We start from the raw sequence: 23,785 nt of genomic DNA, 5'->3' as shown, positions 1-23,785 counted from the left end.
TTATTTTCTTGATTTGTTGTGGATGTTAAAGGAATATTAAACTTTTGAAGACACAAATTTCGCCTAACCTGATACCAAAGATTGTATAGACAAATAGTTGGTTAATAAATAAGCATCACTAAAGCAAAATAATTAGGGAGTAGAACAAGTAATTATTAACTGAGAAGGTAAGATAAAGATTTCATTTTAAAGGTTTGGATTCCGTATAATATCTGATAATAGCCTAAATTATTGATTAATATACAAAAATAATGAACAAAAAAGAGTTTCAGAATGGGAACAATTCTCAATTTACGCAAAGAGACCAGCAGCAATTTAAAAACATTGTGCAGCTTTATGATCAAAGAATATATAAAAGAGCACTTAAATTAACGGACGTGATGTTAAAAAAGTACCCAAAGCAAAGCGATTTATTGTCTATGAAAGCGTTCATATTGGGGGCACTGCATTCTGATATAAATGATAGTAAGCACAGAGAGGCTTATGAATATGCAAAAGAAGCAATAAAAATGAATATGAGAAATTCAATGAGTTGGCATTGTTTAGGTACTTTATATAGAAGTGATTTTGATTATTCAGAAGCAATAAAATGCTTTAAAACAGCTCTTAAATTTGACAAAGAGGATGCCGTTGTACTTAGGGATTTAGGTACATGTTATATTCAGCTGAGAAATTATGAAGGATTTAGGGAAATAAGAAATGAGATCAAAAGAATAAGACCGGATGTGAGAATAAATTGGATAGCATCAGCATTGGGAAATCACTTGTGTGGTTACATCAATTCGACTATAAATGCTCTTGTTTATATGGATAAATTAGCAACTTCAGAGGGAAATTTATCTACAATTAATAAAAAAAACGACAAAATAGAAAAAGTGAGTGAGTATGGAAGGCCTTTTGCATTTTTGGATCCATTTCAAAGATCTGAATTGCTATTATATTTTGTAAAAGTTTTATTAGACGGAAAGAAGTATCAACAAGTTTATGATTTTTTAATACATAACAAGGACTATATATTGGACAAGACAGATTACTACACCATTCTTGGAAACCTTCTTTTGAAATGTGGACTAAACTACACAGATGAATGTAAACATTGTTTTAACGAGTTACTTAAACTGTATCCAGACGACGACTTTTCGATAATAGGTTGTATGCTTTCTGACGAATCACTAAAAGGGGTTGTTTTACCTCCAAGTAATAAAATAATGTTTGATTTAAAGATAACATCAAATAAAAGTGATTATCTATCAACTAAATATCAGAATATAAATGAAGATGGAGTTTTACCACTTATTTCAATAAGCTGCAATTTTTACCAAAAAAGAGGAACGTCTGGAATAATGTATTATCCTGTTTTTGGAGCAAAAGACGAGAGAGGAAATTTAAATGAATGTGAATATATTGGAAGAAATGAATATATAAAAGATAGAAAACTTAAACTGAGCTCAATGTATGCTAATCATTGTTCATATGGTAAGAGAAAATCTGCGTTTGTAAATAATGTACTAGAACTTATTGTTTATAGCATTGAATATTTAAATAATAACAAAGAATATTATGACAAATCTATTAATCTTTTAATCAATTTTTTTGACAAAAAAAAAAAGGAATATCCTAAAAGTGATTCATTATTGAGAATTGAAATGGGGGTACTGGATATCGATAATTTTTCAATTAGATTTAAAGACTATATTGTGAATAGACTAAACAATAGGATAAGTAATATAAGTTCACTATTAGTGTTTATATCTAGATTGGACATTAACAAAAAATCCGTTTTTGATAAAAAACTCAGCAATTTAATCAGTGAATATGAACATAAATACAGTAATTCCGAGATTAACAAAGAAAAAATGATTATGTTATACAATATATATTCACAACATTTAGACAATATGGGAAACACACTAAAGGGTTTGGAGTATATAGAAAAGTCATTAAGTTTGGAAAATAACAAGCCTGAAACATATTTAATTAAGAGAAGGCTATTAAAGCACCTTTATAGACTTGATGATTCTATTGAAGCTATGGAAAATGCGAAAAAACTTGACAGTAACGATAGATACTTGAATGTAAAGCTAATTTGTTGTTACTTAGAGTCAGGTAATATAGAAAAAGCCAACAAAATTTTAATTGAAATGATGAATAGCAATTTAATTGCATCAGATAGGAAAAAATTAAAGGATAATAGCAGTGATAGTAGTGAAGAGAATGCAGATTTAAGAAATCTTCAAGTAATGTGGTTTGAAAAGAGAAAGGCATATTATTCAGAAATATACGCAGCTGAAAACCAGTTATTTGTACTTGGAAATTACCAAAAGGTTATGAATTCCCTGGAGATAATGAGAAACGATCAGTACGACTACCATTTATATTGTTTAAGAAAAATGACTTTAAGCAGATACATAGAATTTTTAGAAATGCATGATAAAATATATTCAAGTAAACAGCATAGGGACCCTTGTTTAATGTATTGGAGGAGACTTTGGATAAATATGTTTAATAACAACAATGTTGACGAAAATATTATTAAAAAATATGTTAAAGAAAATAATGAATATAGCTATGCATTGAATTTAATTAGTGATTCAGATTTTTGTTGGAAAAAAAGCCATGATATCATATTAAATTTTAGAAAGGATTGTGTATTTTATACAAATTCATATTTAGCTATATACATTCATTATTTTTGTTCATATAAACTGATGAAAAAAATATCACTTGAAACATGTTTACTTATTTGTCTTCAAAGCATATATAGACTTTATATATTGGAAAAACAATTATTAACTAGTAACCAATTAGGATCTTATATTGTGCTTTTAGCTCACTTCTCAAATGAACTTTTAAAAGATTTTGTTGACAAATGTAGTGAGTCTTTTGGAGAATATGACTGTTCTAATGGTTTTGGGAAAATAATTATTGAATGTATTTTAAAGCAATTTGAAATAATATCTGGAATAAAATCAAATAATTTAAATGAATATTCAGTAAATGTTACCAGTTATATAAATAGCATTTTAAATAATGTAATGAGCGTACATAGTATTGACATTAATAGCTTAATTAATGTAGTAAAGATATCGTTTTTAAGTCAAACATTCAGTAAGGTAGAGGATTACTTAGACAATGAGGAAAATTATTCAAATTTTAATTTAAACACAAACTACTATGGAATATTCAAAGATGATAAAATAATATCTCTGGCTAAACTTTTATATTTAAGATCATTAATTATTGCAAACAACACCAAGGAATTTGAGCCCATTAACAACAGCATATTAAATGAAAATGAACACGAGTACTTATTTGAAATTACCGAAAGTAAATATAAAGAAAGCAATTTTAGTTATTCCTTAAAGTATTTTTCAGATGCAAAGTCTAATTTATTAAATTACATCGTACTGTCATATGATATAAACGACAGGAATTTTTGTGAAAAGTTTAATGATGGGAATAAAAATCTATTTATTCATAACAAGTACATTAAAAAGACAATTAAGAGCGGAGTTAACGATTTGTTAAATATACCTATATTATCACTAACACTGTAAATAGAACTACCTTATATTTATATGTACTACTCACAAGTACCACATATACATGCTTTCTTTATGTATGTGGGTTCTGTGAGTGTTAAGATTCAAATTGAGTAATTATAGTCTATTTTTGTCTTGAGAGAGAAAAAATGGGCCATAATTATTCTTTATTTAAATCACTAATTATTATTGCATCTTATACCAACCGCATAGTTCGTTTTATTTGACTTTTTTGGCTATACAGCTTACTTATCAAGTAGATGCCTTTTCATAATTACTTGTTCTTGCCTTAATGTTAATTTATTAACACAAAATAGGTAAAGAAGAGGACTATCAAAACTAAACCTTTTTTGTTTTAAAGTAAAATACACAATTACATATATGAAAAGTAGTAATTGGATTTAACTTTTCCTTGACAAGAAAGAAGCCAGATGTATTCAAGTAAAAATCGTCGCGTTAGATACACGACCCTACCAACTTTTTTTTCTAATTTAACTCCTTTGCTTTAATTCCCATTCTTATTCGGAACCTTAATAAAAAATCGAAATTCGCTTTTTATTGTTGCATTATCTTAATTTGACTTCAAGGTTGAGACAGGCGGTCCCCTTTATATTCTTTTTCGTATGTAAAATAGATGTTGTACAAGATGTACTTTAACGTAAACATAAAACACAGAAATAAAAATAGATATATTGAAAGAAAAATGTAAAGGATTTGAGACAAAAACATCTATTGGTCGGGATAGACGGTTAGTATGTAGCATTAACAATAACTTAATTTGCATACCACTTGCAATCCCTTTTGAAACAGACCACTGATGAATTAACGAAACCTGTAAATTAATAAAATAAGAACAGTTTACTTAAATGTTTTTATTATTTTACTAAATATAGATAAATTGAAAAACAAATGCATGATGCTCGTATTAATGTAAAAAATGCCTATGCATTTAAGAAATTGTTCCCCACATTTGGGGAACTAAAATAACGTATAGCTACACATGGAGGGCTTTTCTTTTATTTCAATAAAATAATCAAACTTTTAAATTGATATTTAGTTTGTAAAAGTTTAAGTAATAATTTGATTTTAATTTTTGCTTTGTTTGACAAAGGGGAATAAAATGGATCTCTCAAAAAAATTGAGTATTACTGATGTGGCCTCAGAGGTATGTTTTCTTGTCTTTTAGATACTTTGAGCACTATTAATTTTGATTCAATTACGAATAAACGCAAATTTAAATATGGTAAAATACTCATCATAATGACTTTTTTCTTTTTTAACTTATTTTGCCCTCATTTTTTTCATGTTTATAGTTGAGGGGAAAGAGAGTTTTTATGAGAGTAGATATAAATGTTCCAATTAAAAATGGGCAGGTCACAGACAGAACCAGGATAGTAGCAAGCATTCCATCAATAAAATACGCTTTAGATAACGGAGCTAAAAGTGTGGTTTTGGCCTCCCATCTTGGTAGACCGGATGGTCAAAGAAAAATGGAATATTCTCTTAAGATATTAGTTCCAATATTAGAAGAGTTGCTAGGGAGGAAGGTTTTATTTGCAGAAGACTGTGTTGGAGCAAGTGCAGAGAACTTGTGCTCAAATCCGGAAACTGGAAGCGTAATATTATTGGAAAATTTGAGATTTCATATTGAAGAGGAAGGAAAAGGAGTTAATGAGAATGGTGAAAAGGTGAAGGCCAGTGCTGATGAAGTGGATAACTTTAGAAATTCATTAAGTAAATTGGGAGATATATATGTAAATGACGCTTTTGGAACTGCCCATAGAGCCCACAGTTCTATGGTCGGAGTAAATTTAAGCCCAAAAGTAGCAGGCTTACTATTGAAAAAGGAATTAGAGTACTTCGGAAGGGCATTAGAGAATCCAGCAAGACCGTTTTTAGCAATAATGGGTGGTGCAAAGGTAGCTGATAAAATACAATTAATTACTAATTTACTTGATAAAGTAGATAGAATGATCATAGGTGGTGGAATGGCATTCACATTTAAAAAGGTGCTAAATAATTTGAGAATTGGCAAATCTTTATTTGATGAGGAAGGTTCTAAAATAGTAAATGATATTATGAAAAAGGCAAAAGAAAAAAATGTTGAGATATTGTTGCCATGTGATTATGTTATTGCGGACGAATTCTCGCCGGATGCAAATGCCAGGATTGTCAAAGACTCTGAAGGGATACCTGACGATTGGTTAGGACTAGATATCGGACCCGAAACCTCCAACAACTTCAAAGAGTTAATCATCTCCTCTAAAACTATTGTTGCCAATGGCCCTCCTGGTGTATTTGAAATGGAAAAGTTTTCAAAAGGATCACGTTCTATGGTAGAGGCTCTTGTCACTGCAACTGAACTAGGTGCTGTAACAATTGTTGGTGGGGGTGACACCGCTTCTCTTGTCGAGAAATGTGGTTCCTCTGGAAAGGTTTCTCATGTTTCTACCGGTGGCGGAGCTTCATTAGAGCTTCTAGAGGGCAAATTGCTTCCTGGAGTTGTATCTCTCTCAGTTAAAAGCTGAATATTTTGAGTTATAATATTTTGGTTTGATATTTGGATTTGTATGAGTTAAATATATCGATTTTCTTTTTTTGGAATTAAAAAATAGACTGCAAAGAACAAGAAAATGAAATAATGAAAGAAAGCATGTGATGCTTCCTAGGGTTTTACTTTATTGTTTTTTCTTCTAACTTTTTTTTGTTTCCCTTTGACCGTAGACTTTGTCATAGCGATCACTGTTGTCCTTGATGGATTTATTATTTCAAGTTCACATTTAGTACAGGCAAGTTTACTCCTGGGTTTCAATGAATGATGGAATGAGCGTGCTAGCTCTGTCTCATTTCTCTTTTTCTGTTTTATTTTAAATATTTAGTGTAGGTAGAGCTTCCTACATGCATTAAGGAAACAGAAAAGAGGCGGCTTTACTTTTAATAAGACCACTCTTAATATGTATACTTTTGCCTCTCACAGGGAAACAAGTAATTTATGTAGCTAATAAAGCAATAAGTTGGATTAGAACGGTTTGAATAATAACACATTTAGCAACGATCAAGAGAAAGTGATACACACAACTTACTTTAGTAAATATTTGATTCGTTTCTCCACTATTTTTTCATTAGCTCTTTGCTTCCACTTTTTCTCTTTTAATGGTGTGAGAAAAAAATAAATAAGAGTAAATACGAAAGTGCAAGAAGAATAGGTGAAATATAATATTGAATGAAAATAGTTGTATTCTTTATTATACATGTTATTTAAGGTAAATACGAGTAAATTCAAATAGGGGCTTATTAAATTTGTCATGCTAAAAAAGAGGACATATGCAAAAATATGGCAGTTAGTCGAACCTCTTCAGATGAATTATATGAAATCAGTGATGATGTAGACACTGGTGGGGGAGGCAACAGGGTAATGAGAATAATAGACAGTATTATTGTTTCTGAATTACAAGACGATTCACAAACAGATTTGAGGAACTGGATATTAATGCCTAAAAAAAGAGTTAATTTAGAAACATATAGAGAAATAACCGGTGTATTTGGGGAGATAATGATTACAAACTATTTAGTAACATTACTTTTGTATTTATTGGTGATTATTTCAACATTTTATCAAATAAAATGCCAAAATGTAATGAATATAACATATGTTATTTCGTTTATATATTCATTTAATATACAAAAGAAGGAGAAATATTTAATTAGTAATAAGCTAGGTGACAACAATTATAGTGATAATTTACCTACAGAAAATTTAATTGGAAACGTATCGGCGATGACATCTATTTATGACTTATTGGGAATAGTTTCAAAGTTTAGTGATATGATAGATCTGGTAGTATTTGGACTAATATTGTGTAAAATAACTCATTTATTGACTTTTTCAAGTTTGTTATTAATTATATTTGTTAGATCTAGCACGTTCATATTTCAAATTAGGCTTTTTACAGCTATAAAAAATAGTGGTGAAGTACATACAGAGAATGATGAAATAGCTGTACTAGAAGATGATTTTATGTTGAACAAACTTTTTGAAACATTTTTATCTAAAGGATTATTTTCCTATATTTCAACACTATACAAGGTAAATAAAAACACTTATAAGGATGGAATTGCTGTGTATAATAGTAGTCATTCAAGTAATAGTTTTAGCTATGTTAAACCATTAAAAATAACACAAATATCAGATTTCGTATTTACATTAAATTTGTATTCCATAGAGAGAAAATTGTACAAATATTACATATTAAATAAACACAAAGAAACACACGATTTTAACATTTCCATATACTTTATTTGGAAAACGCTATCGCAAGAAATTCTACTAAACATTGCCAAGTCGTGTTTCATATTATTCTCAAATGAATTTGAAAAATTCAACCTGATCTTCTCACTTATACTATCAATTATAAATACCTTGTCAGTTTTTTTTTATTTATTTTTAGATAAAAAGGTTCTTAATGACGTGTTTAGATGACGTCTTATCTTTACCCAAACAAGAAAAAAGTTACATAATGTGTGAATGAAATATAAATACGAATATAGAATTAGTATGGTTGTTTTAGCTTCTCTTTTAGTTGGTTATTAGTGGCACATTTGTCTGCGGAAACAACAAATAACATGTTGGCTACAATTAACTAGATATTTAATTCACTTATAGCAGAAAAAAGTATTGCTTAATGTGAGTAATGTTAAACAACATCTATTGTACAGATGAATAGTGAAGACAAATCATTTCTGACAGTTTTCTTCTTACATTCTTGGGAAGTTTGATGCGTCTGCTTAGAGAATTGTTATTAATGCTGTCATTTATGCATAAAGGTGGCAGAAGTTTATCATATATGTCATCCATTTGAATAATATACATAAAGTCCGATAGTTTGACATTTCTAAGTAGCCATTTCTGCTTTCTAGAAACAATAACCATTTCTTTAACCTGATCAATTCCTTCCCCGTTTGAATCGGAACTTTTTTCCCTTGGATCGTGTTCCAAAATTCCGTCGTTATTCGCCGTTTTGTTGTCTTTACTGGAACTTAAATTCTTACCCACTTCATTAGTGCTCGAAGTATTTTCATTTTGTTGCGAGGATTTGTTACTTGATGACTTGCCATGAATATTAGTGTTATTCGAGTCTTTTTCCTTGAATGAGAGATCCTTTGCTTCATTTAATCTCATTACGTGACTAACTAAGTCACAATCATGTAAACTGTTGTAGTTACTGTTTACACAAATTTCGTTGTCGTACATTGTGTCGTCAACCCTTTGTTTTTTATTGTCATTGTTGTGTTTATCCGTGCATTCTTGATCTTCATCATCATTCAAATAAGGGCGTAGTGACCAGTCGACCCTGTCAAAACTGGCTTCTTCAAGTCTTTCCCAAATACCTTTAATCATATAAATAAATATATTGTAGTATAAGTCAACAGTTCCTTGTTCAAATGAAAAACCAAGATCTAAGTAATACTTGAGTTTTTTATTCAAATACCTTCTAATTCCTTCATTAAGTGTGATATTTGGAGCTAGTGTTGACTCGCTCTCTTTTCTATCGATGTATTCTCTAAACCAATTTTTAGCATTAATTATCAATGCATCTCTTGAATATTTTTCTCTTTTGCAAAATTCCGTTACCATGCAATGAAATTTACCTATATTAAATGTATCATCTACATATTGAGCCAGGTAACTGAATCCCTGTTTATTTTGTACATGCAGTAAATGTAAATAATCCCAAACTATCTTTTCCACGGGAAAGCTGTTGTATCCACTATTTTTTGATGAATCACCTCCTGCCACTCTATTACCAGACATTACTGCGCTGGAAACAATATTTGATGACGGAAATGAAGGCGAAAGTATTGGTGTATTGGATGAAGATGAATAGGAAGGCGAACGTGAGCTCAACTTTAGATTTGATTGCGTGGGTAAGTTATTCGTACTTGTAATCAAAACATTGTTTGTTAATTTGTCTTCGTTACCGAGTGGCTTGCTTCCCACTATTCTTTGAAATTCGGAGTTTTTCCCAATATTACTTATTATCGGATGAATTGTGCTGCTAGTTGGAGAAAATGAAAAATCACTGCCTTTACTCTGCACGACAGAGTTGGGAACTTTATCACTATTTTGAAAGTTCTCCTCTTTGACAACTCCATTATATAACGGATTGTTGCAGTTATCGCAATCCTGAGACAAATTGAATGACGAAACTTTATCTACACTTGGATTCATGTAATTATTTGTATTTTCACGATTTATCTTACTATGATTCAGATTCGAGTCAGCATTTTGCGTTATAAGTGGATTGTTAATTGAGATGGAATTTTGAGTATTTTTTTGGTATTCATGGTAATTTTCACTCTGATTCCCAGTTAAAATCGAAGAACTAGTTTTGTTATAGCCATTGTATGCCGGGTGGGTATGACTTGTATTTGAATCAACAATAGAAGTGTTTAAACGACGATTATTCATATACAGTTGAGACTGGGTAGTAGCAACAAGCTCAACGTTTGCATTTCCAATAACCGAATTTTGAGGAGAGATGGTTCCCTTGATTTTCTGATTGCTGTTATTCAACTTAGATTGAGCGTGTAGCTGAGGCGGAAAAGCAAGAGTACTGTTATTATGACCACTTTTAAAATAACTATCACTCAAGTTATTGCTGTCAACAGATAGTTTTTTATTTGTCTCATCATCCGGGATTTTCATGGTTATGGTGAAAGTCCCTATATTGTCATTAAAATCGGATGTAATATATTACCTATTTCGCTATCTTCAAATGCAATTACTTGTTAGTATTTAAGAAATGCTCGTATTATTTCATTTAAAGTCTTACATCAACTATATTAATTGTATGTATGTACTAATGTTTCTCGCTCCAGCTTTATGATTTCAGAGTTTGCTAAAAAAAATGAAAAACCTTATCAGTATCCTGCAAATGCACTTGCTTAATGTTCCAAATAGCTGTTTAATTGAAACACATAGGCATCAAATGTTATAAATCATGTGATTTTCAACTAAATTTACGATAGGATAACAAAACACATTAATTTATATTAGTTGAATGACCTTTTTGCTGTAAGGATTCCAGTAGAATATTAAAATGGGTATTGTTACTCAGATAAATAAAAATTGCAAAAGAATTTCTGTAATTTTAGTAATTTAAGACAAAAACAATGTGAAGATATGTAACTAAAAAAAGTTATGTCAACACAAAATTTTTTTTGAATTTTGGAAATTCAAAAAAAAAGTGCCGATGATCACGAGACGACACGTTATTTTTAAAGAGTTCGGAAAAGGGAATTTCCTTTTAATTATTTTCCAAAAGGAAAAATAGAAAATAAAATAATTTGATCATTCTTACTTTTATATCATTTATTTGAGACAGATAATATTAGTAAGCTTATTATTCTATAGTATCCAGGTAATACTAAATAAAAGAAAGAAATACATATTTGTATATATATATGCAAATATAAGGGTAACGCAACGCCTTAGACAATTAAACGAAACAAGAATAACTAAAACAAAATAAGGAAAAGTGAAGCGAATAAATAATATAAACACTGGAATTGTTTAACATAACCCATTAAAACACGTGTTAAATAAAGAAAATAGCGTACACATATGCATTTAAAGCGAATTGGTGCAGGACATAGAAATAGAAATACTCGGTAAAATGTCAGAAACAGCTAGCAAAAACAACCACATAAGCGATGAAATAATATGTTTGGGAAAGGGAGTTTATAGAATTTCGGAAATGACAAAAACAAACAACACTGATGGTGCAGAGTCACCAATAGAAATAGATAACAGCGAGTTGAGTCCGTTTTTAGAAGGAGTTGAAATATATGCACAAGAACCACAAGGAAAGGGCTACAGTTATGTCCCTAATGACTCAAAGTGTTCGGTTATAATAGTTATAAAAGCAAATGAATCAGAGTTTAAAGAGATAAGAGTTGATACTAATTTTCAAGTAAAAAGATTGCAATATTCACCGTTGGGAAGTTACTTGTTGGTGTTAACGGCTTACGATCAGTTAAATAACGAAAACAATTTGAATGTTTATAAATTCAGAAACAGTTCATTCGATTTGTTGTTTTCTTTCCCATTTAGAACGAATAGTGCTAAAGTACTAAGTACATGGCCTCCGTATAGATGGAGTAATAATGAATTGTTTGTATTTAAAGTACAGGAGACTAGTGTATCTATATATAAGGGGGATGTTGACAACCTAAACAACCCAATATGCTCCCTTAATTACTCTAAAAGCATAGAACTTTCAATATCAAATGAAATAAGGGACAATGATAATATTTCAGTTAATTTTTCAGTTGTTTGTCAGAACTCAAGCCAAAATATCTATTTATATGTATATAATCTTGAAATGCTAAACAATAATATAAATATATCTTGTATTGGAAATTTAGAAATCAAGCAGGCTCAGACAACACAAGTATTATGGAATTACAAAGGAAATGGTATATTGGTCTTTACTCAGATTGAAGGTGAGACATTAGGCAAATCTTATTTCGGATCTTCTAGTCTACATCTTTTAAGAATACAAAATGCCAAAACTGTTGTAGCAAGCACAACATTTGCATCTAAAAGTTTAAAGAATAACGATAATGTCCCTGGAATGGATGCTGTTGTGAATAATAATATAAATGAGAAACTTAATTCAACTGACGCAAATATAAGCAGGGATAACAGTGTGAAAAACTCTGATAAATATAGTCTAAGGCACATTATTGTAGTTCCACCAGAGGAAGGACCAGTAAATGATGTGGCGTGGTCACCTATCTCAAATGACTTTTTACTGTGTAAGGGGACGATACCACCAGAACTTACGCTAAATAATGGATACGACGGAACGCCTAAAGTGAGTTTCGGTAAATCAAGGAGAAATACAATTAGATGGAATCCATCTGGGAAATGGTTTGCCTATGGAGGATTTGGAAACTTGGCTGGTGATCTTGACATATGGGATCTGGAAGAACAGAAACTCATTGGACAAACAAATGCGTCTTGTTGCATCACACTAGAGTGGTCTATTGATGGAAGATATCTTCTTGCCTCCACTACATCACCTAGACTGAGAGTCGACAATGCCATTCGAATATTTAGATACAATGGTGATTTGTTGAAAAGGGTAAACTTTGACACTCTCTATTCCGCCTATTGGGCTCCTTGTACACCTAAGATGAAAGAATCTGTTGTTTTTAGATCTGTCTCCCCGGGAAGAGAATTCAGTGTCAAACCCCTATCTGAGAAGCAACAAGTATACAGACCCAAATGGGCAAGCAGTGACTTTGCTGAAAAAATGAGGGCCGCTCGCGACACCAATACATACAATACACCTAGAACTCTTTCTCAAAATAAGACGCCAACTAAAAGCGACTTTATTATTCCTGGACTTCCTACACTTGAAGCGTCCTCTGCTGCCGCCAACATTAATCCTAATATGTACAACAACAATAGAAATTACAGTCAGAACAATAAAAGTAAATTTAAACCAAAGAGGAGGGAGTAGGACGACAGCCATTGCTCGCTATTATCGTGATCACGCGAACCAACGTTATTTATTTTACAAATTTTAACATCAAATAACTGATATTATGGGCAAGAAAACACATACTTCATAAATAACAAAAAAACTCTAGTAGTCACAGCTGTACTTAATTGCCTTTTTTTAAAAGCGACATTATCCTTGATAATATTGGTGAAAAACCGACATACATTTCCTTTTTTTCCAAATACAAACTTGAATCTAATGTTGTCACTACTGAAATTAAAACAGCTTGCGTTGTCCCGCCAACATCGATTTGGCGGTATTTTGTGCACTTTGAGGTGTGGGGAGTCCGTTGTTAGGTTCTAATGATGGCCGGGCGGTGTGTGGCCAGCTGGTAAGCCAATTAAAGGTAATAGGGAGAAGGGACCATTAACTTTTTTTTCGTTTTTTCTCCTGCCTTATATTCATTTATTTATTTTTATTTTCAATAAGAAAAGCGAGATATCACTGAACTGTTACAGTTGCCTAGTGAATTCGCTCGGAATAATGTGATTGGAGTTGAGTTGGTGCATGACACTTTAGCTGAGGGAAAATCTGCAAAACTGGAGAATTAAAATTCAAGAGTTAGATGCGAAGTATTTTCAATATAATAGTAACCATTTTTTATCATTATTAGGTTTTTTCGATTCATTTTAATTTTCAATATAGGCTTGATCTGGCTCTACAAATATTAGTTGTATATTTAAGTTAGTAAATGTACGTATAGATATATATGTTTGCCATTTTACCTAGTTGAGTAAAATTGAAAAGAACTGAGTTTATATGTGAGTGGAAAACAATCAACAATTGTAATAAACGTATAAGGTGTAAATAAATACATATTAAAAATGGAAGTATATATATCCAATCGTTATTACCATTTATTTAAAAATTGGATAGGCAGTACAAAGGGATTTGAAGTTAATGGTTGTTTAAATAAAGTAAATTGCGAAAAAACAAACAACAAGGACGGCAACGAAAACAGTAATATTGTGAATACAAGTGATCAAGTTGCAATAGGCGTCGTTTCAAGTATACCACCTCTAAATGAATTTCTGAAACCACTAAATGAATTACCAAATGATTTATATTTAAATATAGTAAGTAGACACAAATGTCTGCTGCATGAATTAAAAATAAGATTAATGGAAATATTTAAGAAGAATTGTGATAAGTATAAATTACAATATAAACTAGACGTAGTTGACGAGAGAATGACCATAATTAAGGAATTGGGTAGTGAAATATATAAATTGTCACAACAAGATCTTTCGAATATTTATACACAAAAGGATAAAGAAGAGTGTCTGATGGTGGACAAACTTTTACCTATTGGTGAAAAGATTGAGGAATTGATTAATTACGAAGAAGAATTGTTCCTTAAAGATCTAAATGTGCAGCTTAAAGATAAATTGGATGTTATAAATAAGGATATTATTCAATTCCAAAGTCAAATAAATGATATTGAGAAAGAACTTAAAGATGCCGATGAAACTTCTCATAGCTTTATAATCGATGCTATCGATGCGTTTAAAAGCTGGTCAAAAAATTCTATGGACATTATAAGAGCTGTTGAGAAAGCAAATTAACAAACTTTATTTTTTCCTTCAAATTATTTACCCATTTTCCCTAGTTTTCTTATGAATATTTATAACAATGTTAAAGCTTCAAATTAAATCTTTCCGCACTAATAGAACATTGTCTGTGGTTTTGCACAATTTGAGTCACAACTTGGCTGATTCTAAAGAAGGGAAAAGCGAAATTTTAAACATTTGAAAAATGAACCTTAGAAAACACATGCACAATTTTTGAAATATAATTAAACATATTAATAAAATAGATTGCGCGAAAATATACATATTTCACATGTATAAATGCATGCAAGTTTTGTTTTCACTATTATATTACATATGTAATTGACAGATTTCAATGTCTTCCACTGAAACCATGTTTAACTATGTTATAGTTGTTTAGATACATCTTCACCAGTCCTTTCTTGTATTTCTTTAATAATTGATTTAGCAATCCTGTTTATTTCTTCAGATGAATCACTTAATAGTTCTTTAATTAAAGGCAAAAGTTCGGAAATGTGTGAAAGTACACTCAGTGAACAAGTTTCATCTCTCCAGAGTAGGAGTAATATTTCAGTAGAAAAAATCTTGACCTTTTTATTGCCATTTCTTATTTTATTGACTAGAGATTTTAATATGTTAGCAAGAATTAAATCGTTATTTCTGTAACAATTTACTGTATTGAGCCATATATCGTTTATAATTACACTCCACTGTTTACCACTGCCTAATTTACTTGAATATGTGGTGCAGTCAAACAATGCAAACATATCCAAATTAGTTATTACCGGATTTATCAAATGATTTTCCATACAACTCGGGACATCTCTACTGTCGTCTTTTTGATTACACAATGATTTGTATATTAATCTTATTAACATTAAGTTGTATATTCCTAAATGATACCAATACCAACCAAAATCATTTATATTGTGATTTAAATTCGCTATTTGTTGATAACTAGCAGATTTTTTACTTGATAATTCAACGTTACTGTATTGTATTAATGCATTATTTTGAATGCATGTTAAGGCATTCATTTGTGTTAAATCATTTACCGATTTTATATCTAGTATAACATCCTCTATAATGCAATATACTCCATAGTCTCCCGTTACATCTATTATTGTTAACAATATTAACATCCATACCCTACAAGAATATATATCTTTAACCAAATCTATATTCGAATCTAGTTGTAATTTATTGTACATTTCTTTTATTAACATCTTTTCATTTAATTTATTATTCTTGTTATTTCCATCTATTTCATTTATATCTGTATCCCTTATATCAGAATTTTTTGATTTATTTAAGATGATATCATTTACTTTGGATATAAAACTATCGCCATTTCTATGTATTAACCTTTTGATTAAAAGTACCAATTCTCTTAATTTTTTGGCATTCAATTTGACTGTAAATACAGACAATAATGCCATTACACTTGATTCTAATTCCCATATTTGAATAAAGCATTTATTATTACCATCTGATAATTTAGTATCAGATTTGGAGTCAACACTATCACTGTTACCTGCTTCATTTGAATTTATTCCTATCCAATTTTTATTTACCATACAATGTGATGTTAATATATTGTTTCCAAGTAACGAAGAAACAAATTCTAGTAATTTAGCTTCGCAACTCAATTTACTTCCATTTAATTCATTATTGTTGTTATTACCGGAATTTTTGTCGCGTTTCTTCCTCTTGTTTTTTAAATTTTTATCTCTAGTATCATTTAGTAGTGTTTCAGTTTCCTCGTCATCATTTAATGCCTTGTTCTTTATATAACTATCCTTGCCTGAATATAATTTTAAAAAGTTTATGATCAAGAAATTGATTAATAATAAATACAATTGTATCAGTTTTTCTATAAGAGACTTATTATTCAATATATTACTGTTTTCTTGTGAAAAATTTAGTGTATAAGAAATCATTAATATTAATAAGCACAGTCTTGAATAGTTTAGTTTTACCAATTTAACACTGTTGTTGTCCTTATTCTCATTCTCATCTATAAATGATGGCAATGCCAACTCAAATATATTTGATGTTATATCTTTTATCATATCACTATAATCCACAATAAAATCCTCATTTATCTTAGTATCTGACGTTGAATTTGAATATGATATATTACAATAAATAAGTATCAATTTTATTAAAATATTCTCAATCTTATCTTGTATTGTTGGATTTTCACTGCCTTTATACTTATTTACCTCCTTAATATATAATCTATATTTTATATTACTATTTATTTTATCGCTTTTTTTAGATAAGTTATTCACCAAGTCATCATCATGATTTTCATAATTGTTATTCATCAAACTAACACTTATTTGATCCTTTATCTTCTCATCTTTAATTAATTTTGTTAATCTGCTCACATTTAAATGACAAATTAATCTCTCATTCAAAAATATCATTCTGACCAACTGCTTTCTTAAATCTCCAATGTTCATTACAAATGTGCCTATTTTAGAGTTTAGTATATTGTTCATTAGTGATATGTATGGTATTGTTAGAATTGTTATGCTATCGGTTTCATTATTAGAACCTTCCTCTATTTTGATAGTGTCCTTGTCATTAGTATTGTTTATAATTGAAATTAATATTGAAATTATTTTTTTGTCTAATTTTATGTTACTACCAACATTCAAATAATCCACTGTTTTCAATACGTCATTTACTATTTTATCAATATCCTTTAGTACGGCTATGGACACCTCATTGTAACCTAATTCATTTAGTAATCTTATTGATAAAAAATTTTGAATCACTGGAATCTTAAACATTATACCGTAATAATTATCTTTTTTATTGTAATAATACTTGTACAATTCAACTACATTCGAAAATATTGTTATTATTAACCTTTTCTTGATTTTAATATCTTGATTTTGTATTATTCTCAATATCATTTCTATTATATACCACTTTTTTATCCAAATTCTTACACTCGACTTAGTTATTATTTCTTCTTTATATTCTGCGTTATTCTCCAGTAAATAAACAATTATATTGTATATCATTGCGTTATTTACATCGTCACCAATATTTTTGTTTAATTCTAGCCTCAAGTTCTTGTTTAATATATCGTTTAAAACCAATCCAAGATACTCTAATTTATTATCCAACATTATATTCTTAAATTTCTTACTTATCAATGACAATTTATTTCCAAAACTTGTTTCTTTTGAAATATCCCAATTTAGTATCATAAATTTCTTTATCGTATCATTTTCTATTATTCTTTTTATTAATAAATCTATCTCCTCCTGAATTATATTGTAATCTATTTCAAAACTACCTTCTAATCCAAATTGTAACCAGTCATTTACTTTAAATAATAATTCATTTTCTAGTTTATCTATTTTCGATTTTAACCTCAACCTCGTTTTGGCTTTCATTAACTTCTTGTTGTTGTCGTTGAATCCTGATTCACTGGTTTCCATTAATGCCAATTTATCGTCTATATTATTTTGACAATTTGGTTTATGCCTTATCTCTTTTAATAATTTTTTATTCATTGCTGTCTTTATCAGTATTAGTTTGTCCGCTAGTTCAACTAAATTTAAACATTTATCTACGTTTATTTCCATGTTAAATAATGTTTTGTTTAGAAAATGTACTATGCTTATTGATATTAATAACATATCATTTTCAGACGAAAAATTGTCTATATACAACGAATCATTAACATTCTTACTTCTGTCCTTGATATTGTAGTTAATTAATGTACCAATCTTATCTAATATTGCGTCTAAAAGATTACAATATAAATCTATTCTTGAATCAAATAATTTGTTCGCCAATATGTAATTCATTAATATATCCATTTTTTCTTTAATCTCAACATTAACATCATTTTTCATTATTCTAAGTGGAGATGAATCCCTTATTTCTGATCTTTCCTTTCTTTTTTCACTTACTAATTTATTCATTAAGCTTTTAATGATTATAAATAAACAATTATTCTTTCCAAATGATCTGTTGTCATTATGGTTATAAATTATTTCATTGTGTAATTTCACCATAAAAGATATCATATCTTCAATCTTATTCAATTTAAGCGAGTCATTTATTATTTCATTAACTTGATTAGAAATAAGTATGTTAAACAGAATACTTTTCATTCTTGTTATGCTTTTGTCGTCAAAATATACGCATTTATTTAAATTGTGTTCAACAAATAAACTAAGTGAGTAAAGTGTAATTCTTATATTGTAGTTCTTTTCTGATATATCCTTTCCAACAAATCTCACAAAACCACCATATATTGTAAATAGCGACTTGTATAAGTTATAGTAAGATTTATAGTAATCTTCATCCTCCTTCCAGTTGTTGTTTTCATCTAAGCCAAATCTAACACTTGTAAATAATGAGGTTATTGATGCCATAATCATTGGATTCGATAATAATGTTCTTATAGGATTATCTTTTTCATCAACACCAACCACTTTATTTCTTAAATAGTCTAACAAAAACTCTATCTCATTGTATTTCAAACCAGTTCTATTTTTAAATTCATACTCTAAAATTCCAATTGAATATACAATTAACCTAATTATTACATCCAAATGATTACTATCTCCTTTTTCCAATAAATAAGGACTATACTCAATATTTCTTTCTATATATTTAAACACCTCTTTAATTGACTTGATATTGATTTCGGCATTGTTATTTGACCCAAATACATTTAAATCACGTATTTGACTGTATAACCAGCTTAGTATATTTTGCTTTAAAAGTATGATTTTCCCGTACTCAAGTACATTTTCCCCTCTAATTTCACTAAAAACGCTATTGTAGTCATTTATATGTTTAAACAATACAATTACTAGCGAATCCAATAAATTAAGTGAAGTGTTTGTAATTGAAATCAAGGAAATATCATTTATTCTATTAGGAGCGTATTCAGATACAAATATAATTATGTATGAAATAAACGATACCAGCTCATCCTCCTCAAGGTTAATTAATATATCTTTATCCATGATGCTCAACATAACCTCCTCGAGCGAATTTTTAATATCACTCTCTGTTTTTGCTACTTCCAATAAGTAAGAATTACTATTGTTATCTCCCTTTAGTGATATTAACTCATTAATGTATTTATGTACAATCTTTTTTCTGACATCATTCATATACCTGTTTTTCAAACTGTCGATTCCTTGCTTAATGAACAAGAGCAGTAGAATGATTTGATTTTTGGAGCAATAGTTTATCTCTAGTTTATTTCTTAAACGTTTTATAAATTTTAGTAAGAATTTGTGATATCTCAAACTATTGTTGTAATACAATAACGTTTTGCTTATATAATTAGTTACATTTTCAATATTGAGTGCATTTTCCTCTGTAGAGAACTGCTCCATAAACACCAAAATATTCAACTTTGATATCAATTCTAATTGAGAAGAATCACTATTATTGCCTTCTTTATATATTTCTACACTTTTGTCTTTCAGAAAGTTATCTGCTGAGTTTATTATAAACTTAGACTGATCTTCTACAATTGAATTAAATAATTCAAATATTTGACTCAAACTTGGGAACTCCTCCTCCAAATAACATGATCTAAATATACCACAATTCTCCTTATCTTGGTCAAACAAAACAATTGATTTAAATTCGCTTTCACTAGAGAAATATTTACTGTTTTCTAATTCCAAAAGCTTTTCTTTGATTGATTTGCAGAGTCTTATTGATGCCATTCTAATTGAATTTGTGAATTTGTTTATTGTACACAATCCAGGTAAAACAGAGTATACTAATAATTTACTTACTATTTCATTAAAGTGCCTTAGTTCTGTAACATTGGATTCAACATTTATCGGTAGCTTTGATATTAATATCTCCAAAAACGAATAACTATGGCTTATTAATGTTTCAGAATAACAATTCTTTCCATAAAACAGTGATGATTTATTCTTTTTCTTAGTATCAAAGGAACACGGTAAAAATGAATTTTCTGACTTATATTCCGTGCTATATGATATTAAATTCAGTGAATTAATTGAAAGTCCCAGAATTAGAGATTTTATTTTTAGAATATCATATTTTGGTTTAAAACACTCTTTTATTAAATCAAACGAAGGTATGCTTAAGTTTTTACCATTTTTACTATCAATATATTCAATGGTATCCAATAAAACTATATTCAGTAGTCTTTGATCAGTTACTCTATGGTAATCTCTCAGTTTTAACAATTGACCTTTACTTAACAAATCTCTTAATAGCCTTAAGATTAATGTTCCATTTGTAACTTTAACGGAATCAGGATTCTTTGGACCATTTTTCTTGTACAAATCCATATAATTCTTGTGAATTCCACTGTATAATTTATAATATAAATATTCCATTATTCCCAAAAAATTAACATTATTTTCACCAGAAATTTCTATATTATTATTATTAATTATTTCAGAATAAACATTTGTATCTTCAATAGTTGAATTTTTTTGGTGGTTTTTCATATCAGAACAACTCTCTATTGAATGAATAAATAAAAGGAGCTCTATATAGTTTATCTGGGTATTTCTAAGGAAATTCTCACAATAAAACTTTACTTCCTCCTTCTTGTACATAATATTAACTAATTTATCAACAAAATTTCCCAGTTTTGAATTATCAGATAGAATGCTTAATTTAGATATTAAGGCAAATAACGGAATAAAAATGTTATTGTTTTCTGAGATAAAAGACTTGATTCCCTCTTTATTGTCAGTCATGCTGTCGCTTTCTTTAATTAATTCAAATAGATCAAATACTCCTCTAAAAACAATGAGTAAATTATTCTTAAACTCGTTCCCAAATAGCATAAACAATATATTTGTTATAATACTATCTATGGAATTCTTCGCTTCAAATGGAAATTTAATTTCAATGGAAAGGAAATGATCCAAACCTGTAACAGAAGTGATCTTGGACTTAATATATAAAAGGACGTTTTTTAATATAAATGAAATTCTCCAAACCTCCTCTTGTTTTTTTGATTTTGACTCCTCATCCAAGTGCTTTGCCATTCTCAATATGCCTTTAATAGAAAGTAGTTCAAAAACATATCTTTCAAATAAATCAATACTTTTGTCTTTAAAATTAAAATAGTGTTTGATGGAAATATCAAAAATTCTTTTCTCGAAATTACTTACATTATGAAAATCTTTTTCTGATTTTAATATTGTATTACGAACTAAGTTTATACAAGAATTAACTATCTCGCTTTCATTGCTATTTAAAAGCGAGATAAACATTCTAGTACTCTCATTAAAGTCTTCATTATCCTTTGTTGAATTATCATCCATTCTATTTCCACTTTGAGCTATTTTACTAATAAAAGATTCCATTCTTGCCCTTTCAGATCCTGTTAAAACTCGCAGGGAGAAACTCAAGGCTGACATGAATTCTGTGGGATAATTATTATATAAATAATGAACCATTTTATCAATACTACCTTCCTGATTTCTTATATCAAAAAGAGCAAGTGTGATTAACTTAATTAATTTACCGTAGTTTTCTTCCAGGGATAAAGGTAAATCGTGATTATTTATATCCACAAGTAAATCTTGAATAAAATTTACGCATATTTCGCTGTAATTATTTGGATCTGAGACGAGTCCAAGATCAAAAACCGAGATTATTATCAAATTAAATATCTGTAAAATGTTTCTATCCCAACTCAAAAGTTGTTTTATTGCTGTCACGAATAAATTCTTATTTTCAAGTATAAACTTTGATACTTCGTAACCTAATGATCTAACATAAATTAAACTCTTGAATTGTGAAATTAAGTGATTCATTATGAAAAGAACCTCCGGCAAATAATCTGATATTCCAAGTCCCTGATTAATAATTAATGAGTTAAACAATTCATAAATTATCCTCTCCTGTATCTCCCTTGAAAGTCTAATTAATGGCGTAGAAAGTCTGTATATTATGCAGTATCCTGCACATCTAAGTTCTTCGTATCTAGAATTTTTAATACATAAATTAAACACAATAGTTGAAATTATATTTTTGAGACAATTTTCAGTATTATTCGTATATTCTTTGACCTTAGTTAACTCATCTATAATTTCTATACTCAGCCAAGTAATCAAATTTACTAACACTGAATTCTTTGTTGAACTAAAGCTTTTAATTCTTTTCTCCCAAAATCCAACAAGATTGTTAAATAGAGCCTGATTTCTAATTAAATGTATAGCTAGTTGGTTTCTTGAGGAAATTATCATTTTTGTCTTCTTAATTGATTCTACGAGACCAATTATTTCACTCTCTTCTTTTACCTCCAATATCTGAACCAAAATCGAAAACTCACCCATATCATGGTAAGGAAGGAAGGAATAAAACAAATACTCCCCCAGTAATACGTGGATGTCATATACCTGGATCAAATATTCAATGCATATTTTTGCAGAGTCTATTAAGAAATATGGAACTAAATAATCTATGAACCTCCTGATCTTTTCTAACAGTTCTTCCACTTCATTTTGATTCAAAAACTGTATTGAAACGAATTCATTGCTCTGAAATAGACTCGAGAAGTCTTCTTTAGATATCTCAGGATTTAGAGACTCCAATTCGATCAATCCCTGCTCCCCTAAGTACCTAAGTTGGCTGATGTCCTCATAAAGTGGAATTGAGGTTTTATGTGTTACTCCACTTTTATTATAAAATAAATTATTATTGTCAAATAAAAATGATATTCTTCTTTTATTACCTGCTCTTAATTTAGAGGACTTATGAGCCAGATAACTCAACTCATTGCTTCTTAATTGAGAATTTATCTGCTTCTGTAACTCAGTCAACATTACTGCTATTGTTTTATTTTTGAGTGCTTTGATATTCGTTTCTTATAAACCCTATAAAATTAAGTAAAGAATTAATATCTAGTCCTATATTGTTCCCCTAGTGCTTAAACCGTAAATCTACACATAAAAACGAGAGAATCATATAAAACCAATTTGTTATATTTCTGCTCTTATTAATTCACTGCTTTTACTCAAACAAAATTAATTACTTCCTGTTACCAGTTTACAAATTAAAAAATTCAATTTTTTTTGTTTTATCTTTTTACGCGTTTTTTTTTGACATTTGACTTTTTGTTTCGGCG

General features: G+C 29.2%; 7 protein-coding genes across 7 annotated transcripts; 5 read left to right on the top strand and 2 right to left on the bottom strand.

Moving 5' to 3' along the window:
* Positions 1-251: 251 nt before the first annotated feature.
* Positions 252-3,557, top strand: FG379_000857 (uncharacterized protein; the record flags this gene model as incomplete). Its single annotated transcript, XM_067326267.1, has 1 exon — positions 252-3,557. One exon carries the CDS (start codon positions 252-254, stop codon positions 3,555-3,557), a length of 3,306 nt encoding a protein of 1,101 aa, XP_067182952.1.
* Positions 3,558-4,876: 1,319 nt separating this feature from the next.
* On the top strand, positions 4,877-6,070 carry FG379_000856 (phosphoglycerate kinase 1; the record flags this gene model as incomplete). Its single annotated transcript, XM_067326266.1, has 1 exon — positions 4,877-6,070. One exon carries the CDS (start codon positions 4,877-4,879, stop codon positions 6,068-6,070), a length of 1,194 nt encoding a protein of 397 aa, XP_067182951.1.
* An 887-nt stretch (positions 6,071-6,957) lies between these two features.
* FG379_000855 (uncharacterized protein) lies at positions 6,958-8,022 on the top strand (the record flags this gene model as incomplete). The annotated part of the gene is made up of 1 exon (XM_067326265.1): positions 6,958-8,022. The coding sequence occupies one exon, from the start codon at positions 6,958-6,960 to the stop codon at positions 8,020-8,022; it is 1,065 nt and encodes a 354-aa protein (XP_067182950.1).
* A 225-nt stretch (positions 8,023-8,247) lies between these two features.
* On the bottom strand, positions 8,248-10,248 carry FG379_000854 (uncharacterized protein; the record flags this gene model as incomplete). The annotated part of the gene is made up of 1 exon (XM_067326264.1): positions 8,248-10,248. One exon carries the CDS (start codon positions 10,246-10,248, stop codon positions 8,248-8,250), a length of 2,001 nt encoding a protein of 666 aa, XP_067182949.1.
* Positions 10,249-11,218: 970 nt separating this feature from the next.
* FG379_000853 (uncharacterized protein) lies at positions 11,219-13,072 on the top strand (the record flags this gene model as incomplete). The annotated part of the gene is made up of 1 exon (XM_067326263.1): positions 11,219-13,072. One exon carries the CDS (start codon positions 11,219-11,221, stop codon positions 13,070-13,072), a length of 1,854 nt encoding a protein of 617 aa, XP_067182948.1.
* Positions 13,073-13,938: 866 nt separating this feature from the next.
* Positions 13,939-14,679, top strand: FG379_000852 (uncharacterized protein; the record flags this gene model as incomplete). Its single annotated transcript, XM_067326262.1, has 1 exon — positions 13,939-14,679. The coding sequence occupies one exon, from the start codon at positions 13,939-13,941 to the stop codon at positions 14,677-14,679; it is 741 nt and encodes a 246-aa protein (XP_067182947.1).
* A 371-nt stretch (positions 14,680-15,050) lies between these two features.
* FG379_000851 (uncharacterized protein) lies at positions 15,051-23,483 on the bottom strand (the record flags this gene model as incomplete). The annotated part of the gene is made up of 1 exon (XM_067326261.1): positions 15,051-23,483. One exon carries the CDS (start codon positions 23,481-23,483, stop codon positions 15,051-15,053), a length of 8,433 nt encoding a protein of 2,810 aa, XP_067182946.1.
* Between the last annotated feature and the right edge of the window lie 302 nt (positions 23,484-23,785).

This window comes from Cryptosporidium bovis (genome assembly GCF_009768925.1).
Source record: "Cryptosporidium bovis isolate 45015 chromosome Unknown contig_16, whole genome shotgun sequence".
Lineage (NCBI taxonomy): Eukaryota > Apicomplexa > Conoidasida > Eucoccidiorida > Cryptosporidiidae > Cryptosporidium > Cryptosporidium bovis.
Note: the sequence above shows the minus strand (reverse complement) of the source record. Positions and strands in the feature narration are given on the sequence as shown.